At 40.8% G+C, this 24,686-nt stretch overlaps 1 protein-coding gene across 1 annotated transcript in view; it reads left to right on the top strand.

The window, feature by feature from the left end:
- The window catches only part of mcph1 (microcephalin 1), a 306,044-nt gene that overhangs the window by 274,012 nt on the left and 7,346 nt on the right, over window positions 1–24,686 (top strand). Inside the window, exon 15 of the mRNA XM_067984009.1 lies at window positions 14,248–14,485. Within this exon, the coding sequence (XP_067840110.1) occupies window positions 14,248–14,485 (238 nt within the window). The remainder of the gene's footprint in view (window positions 1–14,247; window positions 14,486–24,686) is intronic.

A 24,686-nucleotide genomic window follows, 5' to 3' on the forward strand; every position in this document is an offset into this window, starting at 1 on the left:
GTATGACTCCAGCCACTGGAGAGTTTTCCCCCTGATTCCCATTGACTTCAATTTTACTAGGACTCCTTGGTGCCACACTTGGTCAAATGCTGCCTTGATGTCAAGGGCAGTCACTCACGCCTCACCTCTGGAATTCAACTCTTTTGTCCATGTTTGGACCACGGCTGTAATGAGGTCAGGAGCCGAGTGGTCCTGGCGGAACCCAAACTGAGCATCGGTGAGCAGGTTATTAGTGAGTAAGTGCCGCTTGATAGAACTGTCGATGACACCTTCCATCACTTTGCTGATGATTGAGAGTAGACTGATGGGGCGGTAATTGGCCAGATTGGATTTGTCCTGCTTTTTGTGGACAGGACATACCTGGGCAATTTTACACATCGTCGGGTAGATGCCAGTGTTATAGCTGTACTGGAACAGTTTGGCTAGAGGCGCAGCTAGTTCTGGAGCACAAGTCTTCAGCACTACAGCTGGGATGTTGTCGGGGCCCATAGCCTTTGCTGTATCCAGTGCACTCAGCTGTTTCTTGATATCACGTGGAGTGAATCGAATTGGCTGAAGACTGGCTTCTGTGATGGTGGGGATATCGGGAGGAGGCCAAGATGGATCATCCACTCGGCACTTCTGGCTGAAGATGGTTGCAAATGCTTCAGCCTTGTCTTTTGCACTCACGTGCTGGTCTCCGCCATCATTGAGGATGGGGATGTTTGCAGAGCCTCCTCCCGTTAGTTGTTTAATTGTCCACCACCATTCACGACTGGATGTGGCAGGACTGCAGAGCTTTGATCTGATTCGTTGGTTGTGGGATCGCTTAGCTCTGTCTTTAGCATGTTGCTTCCGCTGTTTAGCATGCATGTAGTCCTGAGTTGCAGCTTCACCAGGTTGGCACCTCATTTTTAGGTACGCCTGGTGCTGCTCCTGGCATGCTCTTCTACACTCCTCATTGAACCAGGGTTGATCCCCCTGGCTTGTTGGTAATGGTAGAATGAGGGATATGCCGGGCCATGAGGTTACAGATTGTGCTGGAATACAATTCTGCTGCTGCTGATGGCCTACAGTGCCTCATGGATGCCCAGTTTTGAGCTGCTAGATCTGTTCTGAATCTATTCCATTTAGCACGGTGGTAGTGCCACACAACACGTTGGATGGTGTCCTCAGTGCGAAGACGGGACTTTGTTTCCACGAGGACTGTGCGGTGGTCACTCCTACCAATACTGTCATGGACAGATGCATTTGCGACAGGTAGATTAGTGAGGACGAGGTCAAGTAAGTTTTTCCATCGTGTTGGTTTGCTCACTACCTGCCGCAGGCCCAGTCTGGCAGCTATGTCCTTCAGGACTCAGCCAGCTCGGTCAGTAGTGGTGCTACCGAGCCACTCTTGGTGATGGACATTGAAGTCCCCCACCCAGAGTACATTCTGTGCCCTTGCTACCCTCAGTGCTTTTCATCATGGAGGAGGACTGATTCATCAGCTGAGGGAGGACGGTAGGTGGTAATCAGCAGGAGGTTTCCTTGCCCATGTTTGACCTGATGCCATGAGATTTCATGCGGTCCGGAGTCAATGTTGAGGACTCCCAGGGCCACTCCCTCCTGACTGTACGGCCACTTCTGGTGGGTCTGTCCTGCCAGTGTTAGTGAGGAGGACTTTGCAGGGTCGACTGGGCTTGGTATGCCGTTGTCGTGTCCGGTGCCTAGTGGTCCGATACGGGGTGGTCCGTCCGGTTTTATTCTTATTATGACTTTTCGTAGCGAGATTTTACAACTCTGTGGCTTGCTAGGCAATTAAGAATCAACCACATTGCTGTGGGTCTGGAGTCACATCGAGGCCAGACCGGGAAAGGACGGCAGGTTTCCTTCCCTGAAGGACATTCGTGAACCAGATGGGTTTTTACGACAATCCGGTAGTTTCATGGCCACTATTAATGATACTAGTATTTTAATTCCAGATTTTTATTTAATTAATTGAATTTAAATTCGCCAGCTGCCGTGGCGGGATTTGAATTCATGACTCTGGATTTTAGTCCAGGCCTCTGGATTACTAGTCCAGTAACATAACCACTATGCTACCATACCCCTTGTGTTTCCTGTCTTAATTGGAACAAAATTAACATGTCCAGGTGAATGTCACTGAACATACGTAAGAACCAATCAGGGACAAGGAAACACCGAATTTGATATGTTCCCTCCTACTTTAGCATTAAAGTCTCCGAATAGGAAGTGCAGGTCCCACTGGGGTACTAATGTGATGGCAGCCTTGAGACACCTATAGAACTCGTCTTTATCATTGGAATATGCCACATTTGTCGGGGCATATACTACTATTACTGATAAATACCCATATTTATGAACAAAACGAGCTGTAAGAAGGCGTTTATTTATTGATTTCCACTGACTAACGCTTTGATTTTCTCGTAATCAATGGCAAGAATTGTCTGATATTCTGACTTTGAGACGTGTCAATTTCCATGACAGAAGGATCACTAAACCTCTACAGCGCAGCAACTGAGTATTTCTTGTGCCTATCCGTATCAGACTATTGCGTCTTAGATCCAATATATGGGGTCATGCATCCATAGCAATCCATTTGGATTGATTTCTACTGGTACTTTTCGTAACCATTTATACCAGGTGGTTGGCCCCATGTGGCAGATGGGTTTAGGAGTCCCATAACTTGTTGTACTAATGAGAATAATTACAGAATCAGCCATTTAGGCTTCCTCAATATACTCTAACATACCAGTACGCCCACATCACATCAGCCATCACCCGCTCAGCACAGAACTGTCCATCTTGGTTGAACCTGCACAACATAGCTCTATGTTCCTTCACTGGCCATTTCCTGTTCTGTACTGCCACATGGTGTGACCAGTTATCCTACCAGAAAATCCAGGCAGGACTGCAGAACCTTATTTTGTCCCAACAGTTATTCATTTCCAATGGTACAAGGACCAAAGGGAAAAGATTACTAAGCAGTAGATAGCTAAGTAGATGGTAGAGTGCATTCTACACTGCTACCATTTTGCAAAGAAAAAGCAGGTAAAGGGCCATTCACTTTTTAATGTCTGTCACCTGGGCATCTTTCAGTCAAGTTCCAATTAAAAGCAAGTGCAAGGTCGCCTCATGGAAAAATTCTCACACATTTACTGAACATTACTATCTAGACTTAACCGTAGCACACTACACCACCTTTGGCAAATCACCTTGACTTCTGGTCTTATGGCTTCCATGCAGGGCATTCCAACCCCCCCCCCACTAAATTTACATTACTTTGGTATACTCCTTTTCTGTGTGGATGATGTAAATCGAAGAAAAAAATAGATTATGTACTTGAAAGGATCATCTCGTCTGGGGGATGAATATTAAATAATATTCATCCCCCAGACATCATGATCACACATATCCATCCCCATGGGTACATTAGTGTTGGTTTTATCGAACTTAAGGTTGAATCAAACTGGTCCAATGTCATAGTTTGGAGTTGTAGAGCATATGCAGACCATTTAGCTGCAATGTCTGACCACATTTACACAGAAAGAAAGAAATTGCATTTATACAGCATCTGTCAGGATGTCCCAAAGTGCTTCAGAGCTAATGAATTACTTTTGAAGTGCAGTTACTGCAGTTTTGTAGGCAAACATGACATGGTTATTGAATGTATCTGCCACAACTTGCTGTGTTCTGCATTGGCTGGGATAGTGTAGTCTCTTATCCTTAGGGCAAAGCCATGGATAATAAGACAATCCTTTTCCTGCTTTTTTTGCCAAGAGTGATGTTTGTAATGATTAGCATAGCAAATGCTACAATAAGCAAAAATAAAAGTCGCATGCAGAATGAAAAAGGGATAAGTTGTGCTTGCACAATTTGGGAACCTCACCCCACTTCTGAGTATGTCCAGTTATGCAGATAAAGATAGTTAGGGGAATGAGGAGGCAACTTGGTGATGAAGTGGGTTAGACACTGGCCTTTCACCTCTGGGATCTGGGTTCAAATCCATCCTGGATTCATGAGATGTAAGGGTCCTATGTGAAAATGAACTCAGACAGTGTAAATCTAGTCCTTCGTGGGCATGGGTCTGCAGCACAAAACTGCCCTAGTTTGGCAACATTTTGGCATTGTCACTCAGACAGGCTTAATGGAAAAGATGCAGCACTGGTGCAGTTGGAAACTGGGGCTAAAACATACTTTTAGGACAGAGAACAAGGAGCTTTATTCTGCATCAAGCTTTGCTATATCTAACTTGGGAGTGCTTGCTGCTGATACTGGATGCCTGAAATTGAAAGTGTTCCATTCCCCAGCACGAACATCCCTCCACCTTGTTAAGCACAAAAGAACATTTTATTAAAAAGAATTGAGACACAGAGAGATTGAGAGAGGGAAAAAGGTTGAATTGTTGAATCATTAAACTGGAGATGGATGAAGAGCAAGAAAAGGAAACACGACCTGGAAATGGCCCTCAGTGAGTATAAAGCAGTTTTCCATTGTCTTTTAAGCTGCACTCCAAAACAAAATTTCTCATCGAAACACAGCAAAATTAACTGCGGAAACAAACTAGAAAGTCCACAAGTTAACATAAGGCTGTAACTTTTTTTAACATTGAATCAATGTCAAATGCAGTAAGATTATGTTACGATGTTTCTGTTCATCTTGTGTTAATTGTAAACAATTTTACAACACCAAGTTATAGTCCAGCAATTTTATTTTAAATTCACAAGCTTTCGGAGGCTTCCTCCTTCCTCAGGTAAATGTAAAAAATAAAAGAATGAATTGAGGAAATCTTTATTAACTAGAAATATGTGCTGTAGTGCAATTCCACATGGACAAGCAACCTGCTGGTACCTCACCCAAGTGGCCATTCTCGATGTGTGAGCCTAGACAATAACAGTTGACAGACTATTCAACTACATGAGGAAGGAGGAAGCCTCCGAAAGCTTGTGAATTTAAAATAAAATTGCTGGACTATAACTTGGTGTTGTAAAATTGTTTACAATTGTCAACCCCAGTCCATCACCGGCATCTCCACATCTTGTGTTAGGTTAACAATGCTAGAGAAAGAACACTTGACTACAATTGGGGCAGGGGGGGTGTGGGGGTCACACTTAGTACACCTAGTTGACTCCTTTATAATTTATAGTCATTTTTTAAACCAAAAAACTTGAGTTTTCCAGCAATTTGAATTAAACAACATAAATGACACAAAGTGGAAATTTGGTGCTTAAAAAATGGAATTATCGAATCATTTGAATTAAGCAACATTGAATTAAGAGAAGTAAACTGCATTGGATCAATTAGAAATATCAATCAATAGATAAGGGAAATCTACGCCCATAAGCAAAATGCACCCTTTTACCATTAGAGTAGATCCCCCTTGATTTGCAGAAAAGTTTAAAATCATTCATGGTAAGCAAATATTGCTAAATTTCTCAGAATAGCCCAGTGCAAGTCTCCAGTTGCAAGCATCATGTACTAATGACATTCTACACAGAGAGAAAATTAATGATCCACCTCCTTAGCTTAAAGATTTAAAATTACATGTTGTTATAGAACCTAGCATATTATGCCACAGAGTAGTGGAATATAGGTTCATGTCCCTGCGATAGAGAGGAAATAAATTATCCAATGTTCTCACTCCTTTTGCTGTCTCATAAATGCTGTTGCAAAACTTATCTATGGAAATAGAGTTGAGCCTTGGCCACGATGCTCCATGTAGTTGAATAGTCTGTCAACTGTTATTGTCTAGGCTCACACATCGAGAATGGCCACTTGGGTGAGGTACCAGCAGGTTGCTTGTCCATGTGGAATTGCACTACAGCACATATTTCTAGTTAATAAAGATTTCCTCAATTCATTCTTTTATTTTTTACAGGCCTTATTAAGAAGAATTGCAGAACCCTGGTTGTATTTTTTTTTGCTTTGTACACTTCATTGCAAAGACAAACATAAATCTTAAAATATTATCCCCTCTGTCTGAAGCTAAACCATTTTTCTGACCAGACTGGAAAACTCTCATATCCAGCAGAAGTCTGTTTAGATTTCTTTATGACTGAAATTGTGTCACAGAATGCAAAAAATATCTGGATCTCAACGAGTTTTACAGGAGCAGATGTTGCATCTCTCCCATAATAATGACAAATGAATAGAAATGTAAGTCAAAGTGTGAACAAGTCTTGCACTCATCACCCTTAATATCCATGTTAGCAGCTGAGGTCAGTGTCTGCACAATTCACAATGTTCAAACCATCAGAATGTCATGGTTGTTCGGGTAGATAAGACACTTGATGTTTTTTGATCATTTTACACATTCACCAATGAAAGTAATCTGTCATTGCAGATTTAATTTGCAATACTGTGGCATTAAAAAAATTCCAACCTGCACACATTTTTTGGAGTTGAGGCTTGTCAGTTGTTAAGAATTTTGGTGGAGAGGTTGTTGAACATACCTGCATCTTTATTGTTGTGATTTCGACTAATGATCCTTTATTGTTGAGTATTCATTGCAATCAGGTCAGGCACAGTACATTATACACTGATAAGATAGTGGCACAAAGTAATAAAACATGGCTACCCTCTTTGCGATTTCTCACACACCGGTTTTCTGATCTCAATCGGACACTTCTGGAGAAGGATCAAGTGGACGTTGAAGGATTTGCCCTGAGGATGAGGGCTTCATCAGCTCCAATCAGTCCCTTGCATTATATCACTTCATTGGTGGGTTATGGGCAGGGAAATGATCATAACTTGCCTGATTATGGTGGATGGCGATCACTATGAAAATAAGTAGAGTATTTTACAAAATGAACAACTGAGAAAGAAAATATTAAGGCAGAGCTTTCATGACTGAAAATACTCGTATGTACAATAGTCTGCTTTGAAGATTGTTCAATTAATTGTGTCACTGTGAGGTGGGGATAAATGGTGAGGAATAGATTAGATGATGGACTGGGCAGACTGAATGAACCAACTGGTCTCTTCCTCTCCATTATCTCATATAAATTCTCCGATGTCAAAGTTAAAAGGAAGACCATTACTGTATCTTCTTTGGACCATGGTCGCATACATTAAAGGAAAGAAAAGTATAGGGGCAGTACTTTTTGTTCAAAGTAATCTCCTTTCTTACACAAGAAAAAGATATTCTACCGGATACCTCAAGTTTTTTTAAATGTCAGTTTTAGCACCAACTTGGAGACGCTGAAGTAGGATCTCCCTGCAATGGAAGTTACTCTCGCTACATTCGTGGTGGGGAGCATCTTGCAACTGCTTCTTTGTAAGCAGCAGCAAGTGAAACTTCACACAAGCCTAAGTACTGCGGGGGAGCCACGTGCTCTAGGAAACCATGCTATAAACTGGGAATGCAGATTGCCCAGCCTGTGGAAAGGCTTCTTGGGGTTGAAGCAGCCTTCAAGCCAGTATGATATTGGACGAGTTCTGGGAATGGTAGCAGACTCTCTTATTTTAACATAAAGCCAACCAGGCCCAGAGAGAGCCTTGATCAGTAAAGTTATATGTTATCCTGCCAACAGGGACACTGGCATTTTTATTATTTTCATTGTTACAAAGAGTGGTACTGAAATTAAATCTTAGTACAATGAGATTTTTTTTATATAATTGTCACTGTGCTTATTCACTTGACAATTGTGAAGTAAACCAGTTGTTGTTTTACATTCAGCCTTGTCTCACTAAAGTGTTAATCAGTCCGCCCTTTGAAAGATTGGAGAATTGCATATAGAAGCATAGGTGAGATTACAGTGTTCAGTTTTTATAACAAGGGGTTTTCATGTGACAGCAATTTGGGTAATGCTAATATATGACTAGATTTTTTTAAATTCATTCGCGGGATGTGGGCGTAGCTGGCAAGGCCAACATTTATTGCCCATCCCTAGTTACCCATTTCCTTGTAGTGGTTGTGATACAACTGAGTGATTTGAAGGCCACCTCAGAGGGCAGTTAAAAGTCAACCATGTTAGTGTGGGACTGGAGTCACAAATAGACCAGACCGGGAAAGGACAGCAGGTTTCGTTCCCTAAAGTAGCTAGTGCACCAGTTTGATTTTTAAGACAATCCAACAGCTTTATGTTCACTTTTACTGCTACTAACTTTGTATTTGCAGATTTTTTTTAAAAACTGAATTCAAGTTCTCAAACTGCCCTGGTGGGATATGAACTCACCATTTTAGGATTATTAGTCCAAGCCTCTGAATTACTAGTCCAGTAACAACCAATACACTACCGTATCTGTAGATATTGGGAAACAAAAGTAAACTCCGAATCATAAGGGATTCGCTTACAGGAGAGACCATTAACTCTGAACCTGAGACAATATCTGAAGTGGACCTGAAATTTGTAAGAGGGTCTTCAGGTTGGATTTTGAAAGAATGGGGAAAGCTTTGAACAAGAAGTATTTTCTTTAATATTTCAGATAATGAAAAGAATGATTAATTGCTCCCTATTAACATTCCGGGCTAATTTGGAATTATTCTGTCATAGCTGAGAGAGGCACGGGTTTGAAAAAACAAAGTGAAAGATTTGATTGCGCATTTTGTCATATTTTTATTTTCAGACATGCACAGGTTACTTTTTTGATAAGTGACTACCAAGGTACTCAGTTTTTCTCTAATTATCCATCTTTGCTGAAATGGCAGGAGGTAACTGTCTGTTCTCGTAAGAAAAGCACTTAGTTACGCAGGTTTTGGGGCACTTGGTCAAAAGCAAGACCAACTGTCCTTTTCAACTTCACTGAAGCGTGACAGACATGAATTTTATATTTATTTTTTATTCTCTCATTTTAATTAGTAGTATGAGGCAGAGCTTAGCAGCTAAAAGACATAATGCATTGCATCACTCATAGGCATTCATACCATTCATGCAGAGAAACAGATTGAGTGAATTCAGTTTGAGCAAGTAAAGGAGCTTATTGTGCACAATCTTTGATGTTTTACAGAGACCAGCTGAAACTGCAAGGCTTGATAGCCAGATTCATGTTTTCCATGTTTCTTTCCTTGTTTTTTTTAAATTTTTAAAAAAATTTTCAGCCCTGAACAATTGGATTCCCATCATTGATTTAGCATTCTAAAGTTATGCAGACTCTCCTGGAAATGGCAGTTTAGCACATAATGTGGCACTGTTGGATGTCTGAATGGTACAGGACTAGTAGCACAATTAATGTTTGTGTGTTGCTGTGAATACGTGTTTCACTATTTTATTCAATTGACTATGTTTTGAATAATTTATTTAGAAAACTCCATGGAGCGAGTAAAGTCCATTATTGTCTTCACTTTTAGTAATATTGTTTCTTAGTGTGGAATTGCATTCACTATTTTTGTATACCTTGTTGCAATTACAAAAGGTGTAGCAGGATAAATGCTTGTAGTACTTTATACTAAAGTGTCTATTGAATAAAGTAGTTTATTTTCCATGGAGCCAACCCTCTTGCAAATCAAATATTTGATAAGAATTGTGATTAACATCTTTATAGTTTGTCTTATCCATTTCTGTGAATTTTATTTTATTTTTGTTTCATCGATGCTAAAGACACGAGCTTAAAAGAGTTATTTAGTCCAGTTGCTGAGGCACTGAATTTTTAGATATATCGTCATAAAGCATCAGCTGTGTTATCATTCAGTTTCCTCATCCTATCAGGCATTTAAACCAATACCCCAGTAATGGCCCTACCGCTCACTCTTTGTTTACTTTGAAATGTTAGATTTTTTTTAAAAATATTTTTGTGCCATCAGGCAGAACAGAAAACAAAGGGGTATCAGTATTAATCAGCAGTGTTTGTAACTTTGATTTTTTTTAAAAGTGATCCTGATGGCAAGACTCCACCCTAAGCATCTTTGTTCATTGCAAGGTAAATGGAACTATACTTATGCAGTTTCCTTTATGATGCAGAACACACTATTTTTCAGTGCACACGCATAGATATATTTTGTTTGGAAGCAGCATTCACACTACAAATGTTGAATCAGTGGAAAGTGGTTGTGTAAGTGCTGCCTGAATCTAGAATCAAGGCCCAACCTGACACCAGAACAAAGTAGCATGAGACTCTGGAAAAAGTACTTTCACTCCATTTTGCTTCAGAGTATGTTCAAGCCTCACATTCAATTTACACGACAAATGTTTACTGCTTGTACAAAGCCAAAATCGCTTTCCATCCACTCTAAACTTGTAGTGTAATTGCACTGAATGAATAAGACTATGCGTGGGAGTGGCTTGGTTTCTGTATTTAAATTTTTCATTCATTTTTTAAATGAATGAAAGCAGATTTGAATATGAAAATGTGTACTATAAACAAATGAAGATTTACACTAATTTAAATATTTCAGAATTTATTTTATCCTTTCCCTTCATTTTCCTAAAACTACTCACATTAAAAGAGACAAAGAAGGGAAAAGAGAGAATTTGTGTTGATATAACATGCAGATGTCAATTTCCACCACTGTACACATAGACTAGAATAGAGACATTGGGGTGAATTTTCACCTATTGTATTCCTGCCACAGTACTTTGCATGTCGGGAGTACATATTAGGAATTCAGGCACATTTCTCCCTCTCTTTCCCCCTCCCCCCATTTGATTTTCTATCCATTAAAATCAAAGAAAATGAGTGGACTATAAATCATGCGGGGCATGCCTGAGTTCCCAATACTTGCTTCCTTCACACAAAACTCTGTGCCATTTTCTCCATACATCTCCAGTGGCAGAATTAATAACTGGCCAACTGGCCTTCACACCCCTCTGCAAGGTAAGTATAGTGTTTAGTTTAATCAATTATGACTGGATTGCATGATAATTACCGCTTGGGTTAAAAAAATATCAGGAATCTGGTTCACCCATTGCAATGATCTAACTAGAACAAGCAAGTTTCTACTTCCAGCCCACTTTTAGGGGAACTGCAGTGGAGTTTGAAGATTTTACCTGTGGTTAATTACCTCCCTCAAGAATAAATGGCAATATTAATCATGCATGTTGGAAAGAGTGGACTTGGTGGATTGAATGTCGCCTTCTAATTCCACAGTTTGTTTTTACACTATCCATGTGCATATTTATATTATGATTATTTAAAACTGGCAACTTGGAAACTGACCACATGTCCCTCTTTTAGACAAATGTTAGAGTACAGCAGAATCTATGGTCAAGTTTGATCCTTATGCAAACTACCTTTGTAGCATAATCCCTCCTCTCCTTCCTCCAGGTCTAGGCATAATGTCCTTTTGTGCTTCCCTCCCCTGCTGGCCTTGTACTTCATCTCGGATCAAAGTCCCAGGATGGAGTTTGGCTCCCCCTTGAGCTCTGGTCTACATTATGATTGATGTTTAATTGATACTTTGACAGGGATTTGTATGTACAAAATATTCAATCAGTTTTGTGCAGAAGCTTTGTACGGTTGTCTCTCTCCTATGTAGCAAATACAAGTTTAAATATTTATAGACAAACTACTGGACCTCCTGTTATGTTGATCTACAAATGAGTCTAATTTCTTTAATTACTCCAGAAGACCTCAGACTGCTACTGCATTTCTTTCATTTGTTCTCGGGATGTGAGCAACACTTTCAAAGCTGCATTTACTGCTGATCCCTAGTTGCCCTGAGATGGAGGTGGTGGTGCGCCTTCTGGTGATGTTTTGATTCCTTTGTTATCAGGATGTTTACATATTTTAGTTATTTGTTAAAGAAGTCATTCATGCACCCAGTGATGGTACAACAATAAACTTGTCTCACGGTGGTCAAGTTTATGTAGCAGGATAAACTCATCATGCATCCAGCCTGCCTGCCATTGAGACAAACTCTCGTTCCAAACCAGATGACCAGGAGGGCTGACCACACCTGTTTAAAAATATATTGACTCAGCTGTTCCTACTTTAAGGTCTTGTGTTTTCTTTAATCAGATTTATTCCTGTGAAAAAAGGAGTACATTTAAAAAAAGCTTTTTTTTACAGAAAAGTCTATGGTATACCCAATAGAAACTTTTAAAAAGAGGGAGAATTTAAAGATTGAGCATGCTTTTTTACTCAAAATATTTCAAACACAGTTGAATATCTGCCAAAATCTGGATTCAATTCCTAAGTATTTGGTCAAGTGTTCCCAAAGGAATCCTATCTCTAAGCACAAAATATATTGTTACAATCAGCTTTTTTATCACACTGAGTGATTTGTGAAACAAATCCACCAATTCTGCCAACAGACAGTTCTGAGGCACATTAACGGAATGCAGTCTACAATCTAGCTTTTTCTTGTATCCATAGTTGGTAATGTTGCTTCAAAACTTTTATCGCACAAATGTAATCAGTGCACTGAACAGCTAGCTGTGTGTTCACTCGACTTACAATCATGCAATGCCGGACATCATTTTTTTACGTGTTGCCCTGAAAACTGCTAACCATCCAACCATGCTAAATATCACCACCTAGATGCATTGCACAAGAAAAACATGCAGATTTCATACAGAGTGGAGAAAGGAGCCAGCACAGTAGCATTGGTGACTGAGACTATGACGGAGTCTCCCTCTATTAACCCCATACCTGATGTAGAGTTTGAAGCTTTTTTAACTCCAAATATTGCAAATCATTCAGGAAGTTTCATCCCACTTAAATTTTATGGGGCAGCTCCTATTAGTTCATCAGCATCATTGGAAAAATTATCACAATAATTGATAATCATTCAGCTCCTAATTATGGCTAGATTATTACCATCCCCAAAATGGTCATTGAAGCTCCAAATGTAAGGAGTCTTACAACACCAGGTTATAGTCCCAACAGTTTTTCCAAAAAACTGTTTCAAAAAACTGTTGGACTATAACCTGGTGTTGTAAGACTCCTTACATTTGTCCACCCCAGTCCATCACCAGCATCTCCACTTCATTGAAGTTTCAAACATAGAATCATAAGAATGGTTACGGCACAGAAGGAAGCCATTCAGCCCATCGAGCCCATGCCGGACCTTGCTGTCACATGTCAATGGTGATGGGAAAAGAAGAGAGAGTATCAGAAACCAAAATGGCACTGGTCATCTTGATTTAGGCCGATCATCTTTGCTTCATTTAATACGACAGTAGTCATCATGCTTTAGGTAGAATTTCATAGCCATATTCCATTTTATTGAGGGAAATTATCTGAACATCTTGCCCTAACAATTATTTAATTAGTAACCAGGTTTGCATTATAATAAAAGGAAGGAAATGAAAGGAAAGGACTTGAATTTATATAGGGCCTTTCACTACCTCAGGGTGTCGCAATGTGCTTAACAACCAATGAAGTACCTTTGAAGTGTAGTCACTGTAGTAATGTGGGGAAACACCACATCCAATTTGCATACAGCAAGGTCAACAAACAGCAATGAGAAACATGACTAGATAATCTGTTTTAGTAATGTAAATTGAGAATAAATATTGGCCAGGACAGCTCCCTTGCTCTTCGAATAGTGCCATGGAGGGTAGACGGCGCCTCGGTTTAATGTCTTATCTGAAAGATGTCACCTCCAACAGTGCAACATTCGCTCAGTGCTGCACTGAGATGTCAGCCTGGATTATGTGCTCAAGTCCCTGGAGCAGAGCTGGAACCCACGACCTTCTAACTCAGGCGAGGGTGCTATCACTGAGCCATGGCTCATGCCTTAATAAACCTACTTCGGTAAATAAGGAAAATATTATTCTAGGAATACTTCCTTTATATTGCTTTTACGTTTTTACAAACATACATATAGTGTTATGATTGTAGTTGGGGAAGTTGTTTTTAATTAGCAGAATTGCACGTGTGATAAATGGCCTCACACTGCAAACAATCACATCCTCGGTTCCACTTACGGAAGACAGACTCAGTTTTCCTGTTATGTAATAATGGACATGAGACTGTCATTGAAAACCCCGAGCGAAGAACAGCAGAGTAATGATGGTATTCAATGGAGATAATTGTCCTGTTATTTCCAAAATTTTCATGAGAATCGAAGCCAAGACCGAATTAACTTTAAACTGTAGCCCCACCCCTTCCCCCTCCCCCCCCACCAATAGAAAATAATTTAGGCTTATTCTGTGACATAGCAAAGCCTAAGAAACATTTTTAGATCATTTGTCACTACGAAGACAAGCCATTTCCTTAAGGGGAGATTGCAATAATTTAATTCATTTAATCACTTTTCACAAGTTGGCTCTTCAACTACACGTTCTGTAAATTGAAATGTATTTAACTGTAAGCTATTTTTAATTATGTTAAATGTTTCATAGTGGAGATTTTAAAATATTTATTTTTCCCTTCAATAAACAGATCTGCAGATTAGAAAAACAGTCAACAAGAGGACCCTATCAGCAGGATTTATTTGTGAATCAGCCTCTGATCTTCATTTCACCCAAAAGTGAACCACCTACCTTAATGCTCGAGAAACTGGTGCAGTTGTGTGGGGGAAAGGTGTGCAAAACATTACGCAAAGCTGGCATTTGTATTGGACAGTACAAGGGAAAGGGGCCTCCAGGAAACCAACATTTATCAGAAAATTGGATACTGGGTAAGTGTGCAGCACCTCCAGAAATCCTGCATAAACATGTCGATTGGTGAAAAAGGGGCAGAGCTTGTTAGGATTAATGGCCTTTTCCTGTTCTTAACAATTCTCATGTTCTTGTGAACACATTAAGAGACGATGGTCCATTTCACTGTCTTTCCAAACTTTTTTTTATATTTATTCTCTAGATGTGGGCAAGGCTGCATTTATTGAGCATCCCGAGTAGCCCTGAAAAGGTAGTGGCAGGCTTCTCTTTGAATCACTGCAGTCGTTGTAATGAAAGGGCTCCCACAATAGTGTTAGGTAGGGAATTTTGACCCAGTGCCGATGAAGAAATAGCAATAAATGTCCAAGTCAGAATAGTGTGTTGCTTAAAGGTGAGCATGGAAGTGATGGTGTTCCGATGATTTGCTGCCCTTGTTCTTCTTGGCGGTATGGATTGTGGCGCTGAGAAGTGCTGTTGAAATAAGCTTGGCAAGATCCTGCAGTACATCCTATAGATAGTACATATTGCAGGCACAGTGCGCCAGTGGTGGAGGAGGTGGTGATTGCATTCAGTGGTAGGATGCCAATTAAGTGGACTGCTTTCTCCTGGATGGTGTTAAACTTCTTGAGTGTTGTTGTGGCTGCACGCGTCCAGGTGAATGGTGAATATTCCATCACACTCATGACTTGAGCCTTGTAGATGATGCAGAGGCATTAAGGGGTCAACCAATGCAGAGTACCCGGCCTCTACCCTATTCTTGTAGTCATGGTGTTAATATAATTGGTCCAGTTGAGCCTCTGGTTAATGGTGACCCCAAAGACATGGATAGTTTGGGATTCAGTGATGGTGGTGCTGTTGAATGTCAGGGTAAAGTGGTTAAGCTTTTTCTTATTAGAGATGGTCATTGCCTGGCTGTTAAATAGCACATGTATTACCTGCCACTTGTAAACCCAAGTCTGGATATTGTCCAGGGCCCTGCTATAGGCTGACATGGGCTACTTCATTATCAGAGGGATTGTGAATATTTGTGGAATCATCAGTGGGCAGCCCCTTGCTGACATTATGACAATTTTACAACACCAAGTTATAGTCCAGCAATTTTATTTTAAATTCACAAGCTTTCGGAGGCTTCCCCCTTCGTCAGATTAACCAGAGGCTCAACTGGACCAATTATATTAACACCATGACTACAAGAATAGGGTAGAGGCCGGGTACTCTGCATTGGTTGACCCCTTAATGCCTCTGCATCATCTACAAGGCTCAAGTCATCGTTCACCTGACGAAGGGGGAAGCCTCCGAAAGCTTGTGAATTTAAAATAAAATTGCTGGACTATAACTTGGTGTTGTAAAATTGTTTACAATTGTCAACCCCAGTCCATCACCGGCATCTCCACATCATGACATTATGACAGAGGGACAGTCATTGATGAAGCAATTGAAGATGGAATTATCTGACTAATTTACAACAAAAGGCACTTCACACCCAGTTGCCATTAAACATTTTAGAGCAGCTTCCTTTCAGTATGTCAACATGTAGGACACTGTCTTAGGTTGCTGGTATCTGTATAGTTGATAGATGTGTAGTTGGCTGTCCTCAGTTATATCACCAGCTGTGTGTCATTAAGCTCAGAAACAAAAGAGCACTGCACTTGCTTGTATGGATGCTTGGAGCTCAGTTCCTGGGCTGCTCATTTTTATGGTTACGAGTAACCAGCAAGAGCATTGCTTCCATCATACTATTAAAAAAGATTCCATACTAAAATTAGAAAGTTTAATAGGTCCAATGGATAGCCTGGATACTTTTAAAACACAATTTACACCAGACAGGAGCTTTACAGGTGTAAGATTATCTACTTATGGCGGTCTCAATCCTCTTAGTTTCACTGCGCTCAGGAATTCGGTAGGGACCTGACTCCCAAGTTACACTACTGCTTTTGCATCAAAGCACACTGAAAACTATTTGCAGTTGCACAGAAGTTGTAGCATAATTAGCATAAATGCCTCCGACTTCTACCTTGTTGAAATAAAAGTTCAACAGGGATTTTGACATGAGAAATGAGTGCTTAAAAAGACTTCATTGTGTTTTCTCTTAAATCTACAGGCTGGTGATAGAATTGTGGTGCTATTTGAATACAAAGTCCAGAGCACTTATTTCTACCAGCGGTCACTCTCAAATATTTAGATCCATAGATTTTCAAATCACACAGGCTTGTCACACATGATTAGATCATTGCCGATAGATTATTAGGACAAATAAAACTGATGAAACAGACAGTAAATCCACTGAGATTAGCTAATGTTTTACAGTGAGATAATATGCGGCAGCAGATCTGAGCATGTCTTGGAGCAGTGTCATTTTCTGTCATTGTTACATTTTTTTTAAAGGAAGCTTGCATGAGCTGGAAAAATAGCTTATCAGACCACATTTTACACAGAATTTACTAAAGGTAGCAAAAAATATGGCAAGAACACACAAATACACCCTAAGGGAAACAAATGTGGGAGTTACCAGTTGGCTATTAATTATGTCATCACTACTGCAGGTTTATTGAGAAATAATTTGCAGTTGTGTGTGTATCTTCCCTTTGATCCCTCTCGTTTCTCCACTTTCCTTCTTCTGTTCTTCCTCTTAACATTACTTTTTCCATTTTCTTGTTTCCCTTTCAAATATCTTTCTCCTTCATTCATGGATCACTTCTAATTTACTTTTCCTGCTTTTCACTACATTTTCTTTTTTTCATGTATTCTTCAATTCTACTTCTCCTCCTCCCATTTTGCAGAAGTGAAACATACAAAGAGCTGTGGTTCATTCAAGTGGATGAATGATGCAGGCCAGAAAAATTCAAGAAACATGTCTAGCCAAAAAAAAGGAAAGAACCCATGGAGAAATTGTCTAGGGAAGAAACTAGAGAGAAGTCTCTAACTGAGAGAGCTAAAAAAAGACGAAAGGGAGGTAGCAGTCCGAAGGCTGGAATTAAATGTGGAGGAGGCAACCAGGCAGCTGTGGGATATGAGAAAGTAATTTGCCAAGCTATGCTGGGAAGAATGCTTGTGAGTTTATGTTTCACAAGTTGAATTTTTTCCTGTATCCCACTGTTACCAAGTATTTTTCTTTGTCTTTTTTTTTAAATGTTCTCTTTCCCCTCTCATTAAAGCGCTGACTCTTGCAGAGGTATGATTCCATGGGCATCGATACTTCGCCCAAGTGGCCTTTCTTCATCAGTGAGTCTAGACTGGAATTATTGGTAGCTATTCAATAGTAGGGGCATCATAGCCGAGGCCAATTGTGCCCTTCACTTGACATCCACGTACATGTACTGAGTTATCTCACTATATGATCCAAATGCTAAATACATAAATTTATAATTTAAGAAACTGGTGACGGTCATGACCCTGGTCTGTAGAGGTTTTACGACATCATCAGACTTCCTTGTGGATTATGAAAGAACTGAAAGTAAACCAACACAAATGATGCTGGTATCCCAGATGTGCCACACTCATCAAGTATTATTAGTGGAAAATTGAGATGGCAGATGAAAAAGAAACATCTGCTAATTGAAGATTGCAGTGCCGGTAGAACTTTACCTCCAAGACCTAAATCTGTGCAGTTCTTCTCACATTTTGTTACATTCTGGCTAATACATGGTCGCACAAATAAAATTTTGGAACAGAAATTTCTGTTGAGCTCGAGAAATGGGCATATTTCTATCACCAAAAGAAGGAAAGATGAGTGATTTGACAATGCCTTCAAAATCTGAGCAACTTAACTTTCATTTCTGACCCCAGTAGCTTTGCTAGTTTGGTAAAACCCAGATTGACCTTTGGCTGACGCAGCATGGCAGCTGTGTGATACCTATTTATGTACATTGTTAGCTATCTAGGTTATATACTCACTAGTACAAGAACCATTATTTGAGATTTTGGACTATTTGATCACAGATGGACTTCAGTGTTACCTATATTAAAGTTATATTGTCAAATTTAGCTCACAGAGGTTTAAAATCCCCATTGCAGCTAAGTGCAGGGGATGTGGATTAGATCTAGATGAACCAGTTCACGAAGTGGAGCCTCCCACAACCTGAGACAATGGAAGTTACGTAGAATTACATAGACTGTGCAGCACTGAAACAGGCCATTCAGCCCAACAGGTCCATGCCGGTGTTTATGCTCCACACAAGCCTCCTCCCTCCCTTCTTCATCTAACCCCATCAACATATCCTTCTATTCCTTTCTCCTTTGTGTGTTTATCAAACTTCCCCTTAAATGTATCTCAACTAGTCACCTCAGCTACTCCTTGTGGTAGTGAGTTCCACATTCTAACCACTCTCTGGGTAAAGAAGTTTCTCCTGAATTCCCTATTGGATTTCTTCGTGACTATCTTATATTTATGGCCCCTAATTCTGGTCTCCCCCACAAGTGGGAACATCTTCTCTACGTCTATCCTATGAAGCCATCTCATAATCTTAAAGACCTCTATCAGGTCACCCCTAAGTCTTTTTTTCGAGAGAAAAGAGCCCCAGCCTGTTCAATCTTTCCTGATAGGTATAACCTCTCAGTTCTGCTTTCATCCCAGTAAATCTTTTTTTGCACCACATCCGATGCCTCTATATGCTTTTTATACTATTGAGACCAGAACTGTTCACAGTACTCCAAGTGTGTTCTAACCAAGGTTCTATACAAGTTTAACATAACTTCTCTGCTTTTCAATTCTATCCCTCTAGAAACGAACCCCTATGCTGGATTTGCTTTTTTATGGCCTTTTTAACCTGCGTCGTATTTTTAGTGATTTATGTATCTATCTCCACATCCCTGTGCTCCTCTACCCCATTTAGACTCTTATTTTCCAAGGGATATGTGGCCTACTTACTCTTCCTACCAAAATATACCACCTCGCACTTACTTATATTGAAATTTATTTGCCAATTGCACGCCCATTCTGCACGTCTATTAATGTCTTCCTGTATTTTGTCGTAGTCCTCCTCAGTATTAACTGCACCCCCCAATTTGGTGTTGTCCACAAATTGTGAAATTGTACTTCCAATTCCCGAGTCCAAATCATTTATGCAAATGGTGAACAACAGTGGTCCCAGCACCGTTCATTTAGATATTCCAGTGAACGTCCATACCCATTACATTAGGATGGCCTATTTACTTGTGAACAGCAGGGCATGGTAGCCAATTTGATGGACAGATCAGCTGGCCAATCCCCAGACACGGGAAGTTGGGCAAGGGTCAGAGGTCAAGCCCCGGCTTCTAGTCCAGCCATCTGACATAAGGACAAAGAAATACATCACTCGATGAGTATGGAAGACTTGGTAAGGTAGACAGATGCAAGGGGTAAGAGTGCTATCCTGCAGGAAATGCTGTTAAAGTTCAGAGGAATTACTGGTCAGAAGAGTTATATTTAGCTCACTAACAGGGTTTTGTGTGGTGTGCTTTGTTATTTTCAATGCTACGAGGAGTGCTACAAAATGAACTGTCATTCGCTATAAATCAATAACCTGTTTGATCAGACGCGGTTCGTAAAATAAATCTGCTTGTTGATTTATATTTATCCTCGTTTCACCAGCGTGCTAAACAGCCCGCCTATCAGGAAATTGGAGAAGGGCATGTGGTGGTACGTGTGAGATTACAGCATCCAGTTCAGATAACAAAGGGTTTTCATTATTACAACCCCCAAGTCATGTTCTCCTAATGCTAGATATTGGACGGTAAAGGTAAACTGCTGATTAAGGGATGCAGGATCCACTTACAGGAGATACAGAGACACTGAACAGGAGACAACATCCAGTTCAGACTTGAAATTTGTAACAATAATTCGTTCGTCGAGCATCACAGAAATGTTTAATTTATATTGCCATATAAATTGATTTATATTTTCCATGTGCATCTTATAAGATCATTTTTAGAAACAGTAAAAGACTGTTGGGCCCAACAACCCTGACTCTTTTTCATCTTTTATACAGTGCCAGGCAGTTTCTATATGATATCTGCGAAATGAATGATGCATGTAACTAATACCTTCTTTTGTGTAACCCGTATTGTTGCCATTCAGGTGTGCACCTTTTCTTAATTATTATTAAGGCTGAGTTGACATTTCACAGACATTTTAATATGCTGAAAATGTTACACTGAAAAATAAGGCTGACTTTCTACATTTTCCCTCATTAAATTTCTCAAAGAAAGATAATGGTGCATATTGCAATATGTAATCCATATTTACATGGAGCATGTATCTATCATGAGAAACTGGGCCTGAAACAATTCCTTCAAGATTGATGTTGCAATTAAAAAGTGGATGACAGCTCAGTTTACAGAGAACAGTTTTGTGACTGCCCAAAATGTTATGAGAATTCAAAGTCCCTCTTGACCCATCCACCCACTTGTGAAGTTTTTTTGTTGTTTTCAATTTTAGAAAAATGTTTTTTTGGACAAACTCCCTATTTTGTATCTGCCTTACAAGTCAGCTGCAGTGATCCGGCCACAGAGGGCACTCGTAACAGTGAACTTTCAATGTACAATTTTACATTTCTTGTTTAATCTAAAAATACAAATGTAATTGCAACAAAAACTTTGAAAACAATTTATGTTGTAGTAGAGAAAATATCACGATTAACCTAAAACCAAATACTAAATTTATTGAATCATAGAATTTTACAACACAGATGGAGGCCATTTGATCCATCATGCCTGTGCTGAATTTCTGAAAGACCTATCTATTTAGTTCCATTCCCCTGTCCCTTCCCCATCCCTTTTTAAATTGTTCTTCGTTTCAAATATTTATCCATTTCCCTTTTAAAACCTGGTAGGGCATTCCATGTCTTAAGAACCCTCTGCCTAAAACAAGTTCTCCTAACCTCTCCCTCCGTCTTTTTGATGATGATCTTAAATTTATGCCCTCTGGTTAGGAGTGGACGCCGAGCCAATGAAGGAGATATTAGGAGTGGTGACCAAAAGCTTCATCAATTTGAGTTTTAAGGAGGGTCTAAAAGTAAGAAAGGAAGTGGAGAAATGACAGGATTTAGGGAGGAAATTCCAGAAAGTGGGACGTTAAAGGCACAGCCACAAATTGTGTGGAGAAGGGAAGGGGGTGCACGAGAGGCCTGAGTCAAATGAATAGAGAGCTCTGGAGGGGTTCTAGGGCTAGAGGAGGTTACAGAGATAGGGAGGGGTGAGCCCATGGAGGGATTTAAACATGAGGGTGAAATGTTAAATTGGAAACAGTGGGGGATCGGGAGCCAATATAGGTCAGCAAGAACAGTGGTGATGGGTGAGTGGGTCTTGGTGCGGGAGAGGATACGAGCAGCAGAGTTTTGGATGAACTGAAGTTTACAGAGCATGGAGGATGGGATGCCGGCCAGGTTGAGTCTGGAGGTGACAAAGGCATGGATGAAAATTTCAGCAGCAGATGGGCTGAGGCAGAGGTGGAGGCGGAGGCGGGCAGTGTTACGGAGGTGGAAGTAGGTGGTCGTGATTGAGAGCATATCTGGTTGGAAGCTCATCTCTGGTTCATCCTGAGATAGTGGCCAGGGAGCGGAATTGAATCAGTGGTGAGGGTATGGAATTTGTGGTGGGGACCATAGACGATGGCTTTTGTCTTCACGATTTTTAACTAGAGGAAATTGCGTCTCGTCCAAGACTGGATGTCAGATAAGAAGTCTGACTGCACAGAGACGGTGAAGGGATTGAGAGAGGCAGTGGAGAAGTAGAGCTGGTGTCATAATCAAAAGTGTGGAAGCTGACTCCATGTCTTCGGGTGATGTCGCCAAAGGGCAGCATGCAGATGAAAAGGAGGAGAGGGCCAAGGACAGATGGTATCCAGGGGTAACGGGTGTAGGGGCGGGAAGAAAAGCCATTTCTGCAGATGCTCCAGCTATGATTGGATAGGTAAATGTGGGACCAAGTGACGGCAGTCCCATTGAACTGGGCAACAGAGAGGCATTGGAGGAGGATGATGTGGTCAATCGTATCAAAGACTGCAGAGAGGTTGAGAAGGTTGAGGTGGGATAGTAAACCACGTTCACAGTCATAGAGGTGTTATTTGTGATTTTGATTTGACCGTTCGTGTTGTGGCAGGGACAGAAATCTAATTGGAAAAATTCAAACATGGAGTTGTGGTAAAAATTGTCACAGACTTGGGAGGTGACAACATGTTCAAGGACTTTGGAGAGGAAAGGGACATTGGAGGTGGGGTGTTAAATTACAAGGGCAGAGGGGCTGCAGGTGGATTTTTTGTGCAGTGAAGTTTTTTGAAAGAGGGGGACAGTAGCTGAGCGGAGGGAAATAGTTAAAATGTCAGCTAGCATGAGGACCAGGAAGGGAAGTTAGATTGTCAATGGTTTAGTGGGAGTGAGGTCAAGGAGGCAGGAGGTGGGTCTAATGGACAAGATGAATCATAGAATCATAGAAAATTTCCGGCACAGAAGGAGGCCATTCGGCCCATCGTGTCCTCGCCGGCTGAGAAACGAGCCACCAGCCTAATCATACTTTCCCGCATTTTGAATGTCTCCCACTGCTCTGACACTGATTTACCTTCAAGTAACTGTTTCTAGTTTACTTCTGCTAAATCACTTCTCAGTTTAGTAAAATTGACCTTTCCCCAATTGAAAACTTTAACTCCTGCTCTGTCTTTGTCCTTTTCCATAACTATGCTAAAACTAACTGTATTATGATCACTACCACCAAAATGCTCTCCCACTGCTACTTCTTCCACCTGCCCCTCTTCATTTCCTAGAACTAAATCCAGAACTGCCCCCCCTCTCGTTGGGCTTGCTATATACAGGCTAAAAAAATTCTCCTTTATGCAATTTAAGAATTCTGCACCCTCGATACCATTCACACTGTTTGTATCCCAGTTAATATTAAGGTAGTTGAAATCCCCTACTATTACTGCCCTATTGTTTTTGCACTTTTCAGAAATTTGCCTACATATTTGCTCCTCTATCTCCCTCTGACTGTTTAGGGGTGTATAGTACACTCCCAGTCACGTGACTGCCCCTTTTTTGTTCTTTAGCTCAACCCATAAGGCCTCATTTGATGCTCCTTCTAAAATATCACCCCTCCTCACAACTGTAATTGTTTCCTTAACCAAAATTGCCACCCACCCCCTCTCCTTTTTTACCTCCCTCTATCGCATCTGAAACCCTGTAACCAGGGACGTTGAGCTGCCAGTCCTGCCCCTCTTTAAGCCATGTTTCTGTAATAGTTAAGATATCATTCTGCCACGTGTCAACTGTGCCCTCAGCTCATCTGCCTTATTTCCTATACTCCTTGCATTGAGGTAAATACATTTAAGGACTGCCAAACTCCTCTTGTTTATTTTCTAACCTTCGTTCCCTCTCTATTCCAGACTCACTCACTAATTTTCTGCCTTCCATTTCCATTTTTGACTTTATCCCATCTGAATCCACACTCAGGTCGGATTGACAGTTGCAGAAGTATTGTTTGCAAATGGAAGACCAATGGCTAAGCAGTTAGGAGTTTGAAAGTGAGTTGTAAGTGACTTGGGGGGGGGGACACAGAAGGAAGTGGGGTTGGAAGGGGGTAAGGAGATGTAGGTGGTGAGAGATACAAGGAAGTGGTCGGTGAAGGTCTTGTCTGTGATCGAGGCAGTGGCCATAAATATGGGTAGCAGAGTTTATATGGAGGGAGAGGTTTAGGGAGGACAGGAGAATGGGGGAACAAGTTGAGGTTCTTGAAGGAGGAAAAGATGCCAGGGTTGTGGGTGGAAGACACCAAGGTCTGATTTGGTGATAAGGGCCATACTGCCATCATGGTGGTTTGGGTACGGCAGGTAGTGGAAAGTATGGCCAGTCAGGGAGGCTTCAATAAGGGGGTACGGCCCGTGAATCATGTTTCAGTGAAAGCCATGATGCCAATGCAATCATCCACAATAAGGTCGTGGATGGCAAGGACCTTGTTCGTGAATGAACAGAAATTCTGGTAAGAAATGCAGAGAGGGATGGTGATTGTTGATCCACTGTCAGTATCCGAGGAGGCAGTAGTGAGTGGATTGAGCAAGATGGGAAGAGGGGTTGGCAAGATTAGCCCCCAGTGGGTGCAAAAGAGGAGGATGGGGCGGTTGGGGTTGCTGCTCATAAGGATGCGTGTGATAAGTTTTTTGATGGGCCGTTTGGAGAATGCCAAGGGAGGCACATTGGTCCGATATGTAAGAAAGCTGGGTTTCGGTATCCTGACAAATATATGCCGAGGAACCAGACG

Source organism: Heptranchias perlo, chromosome 5 (genome assembly GCF_035084215.1).
Source record: "Heptranchias perlo isolate sHepPer1 chromosome 5, sHepPer1.hap1, whole genome shotgun sequence".
Classification (NCBI taxonomy): Eukaryota; Metazoa; Chordata; class Chondrichthyes; order Hexanchiformes; family Hexanchidae; genus Heptranchias; species Heptranchias perlo.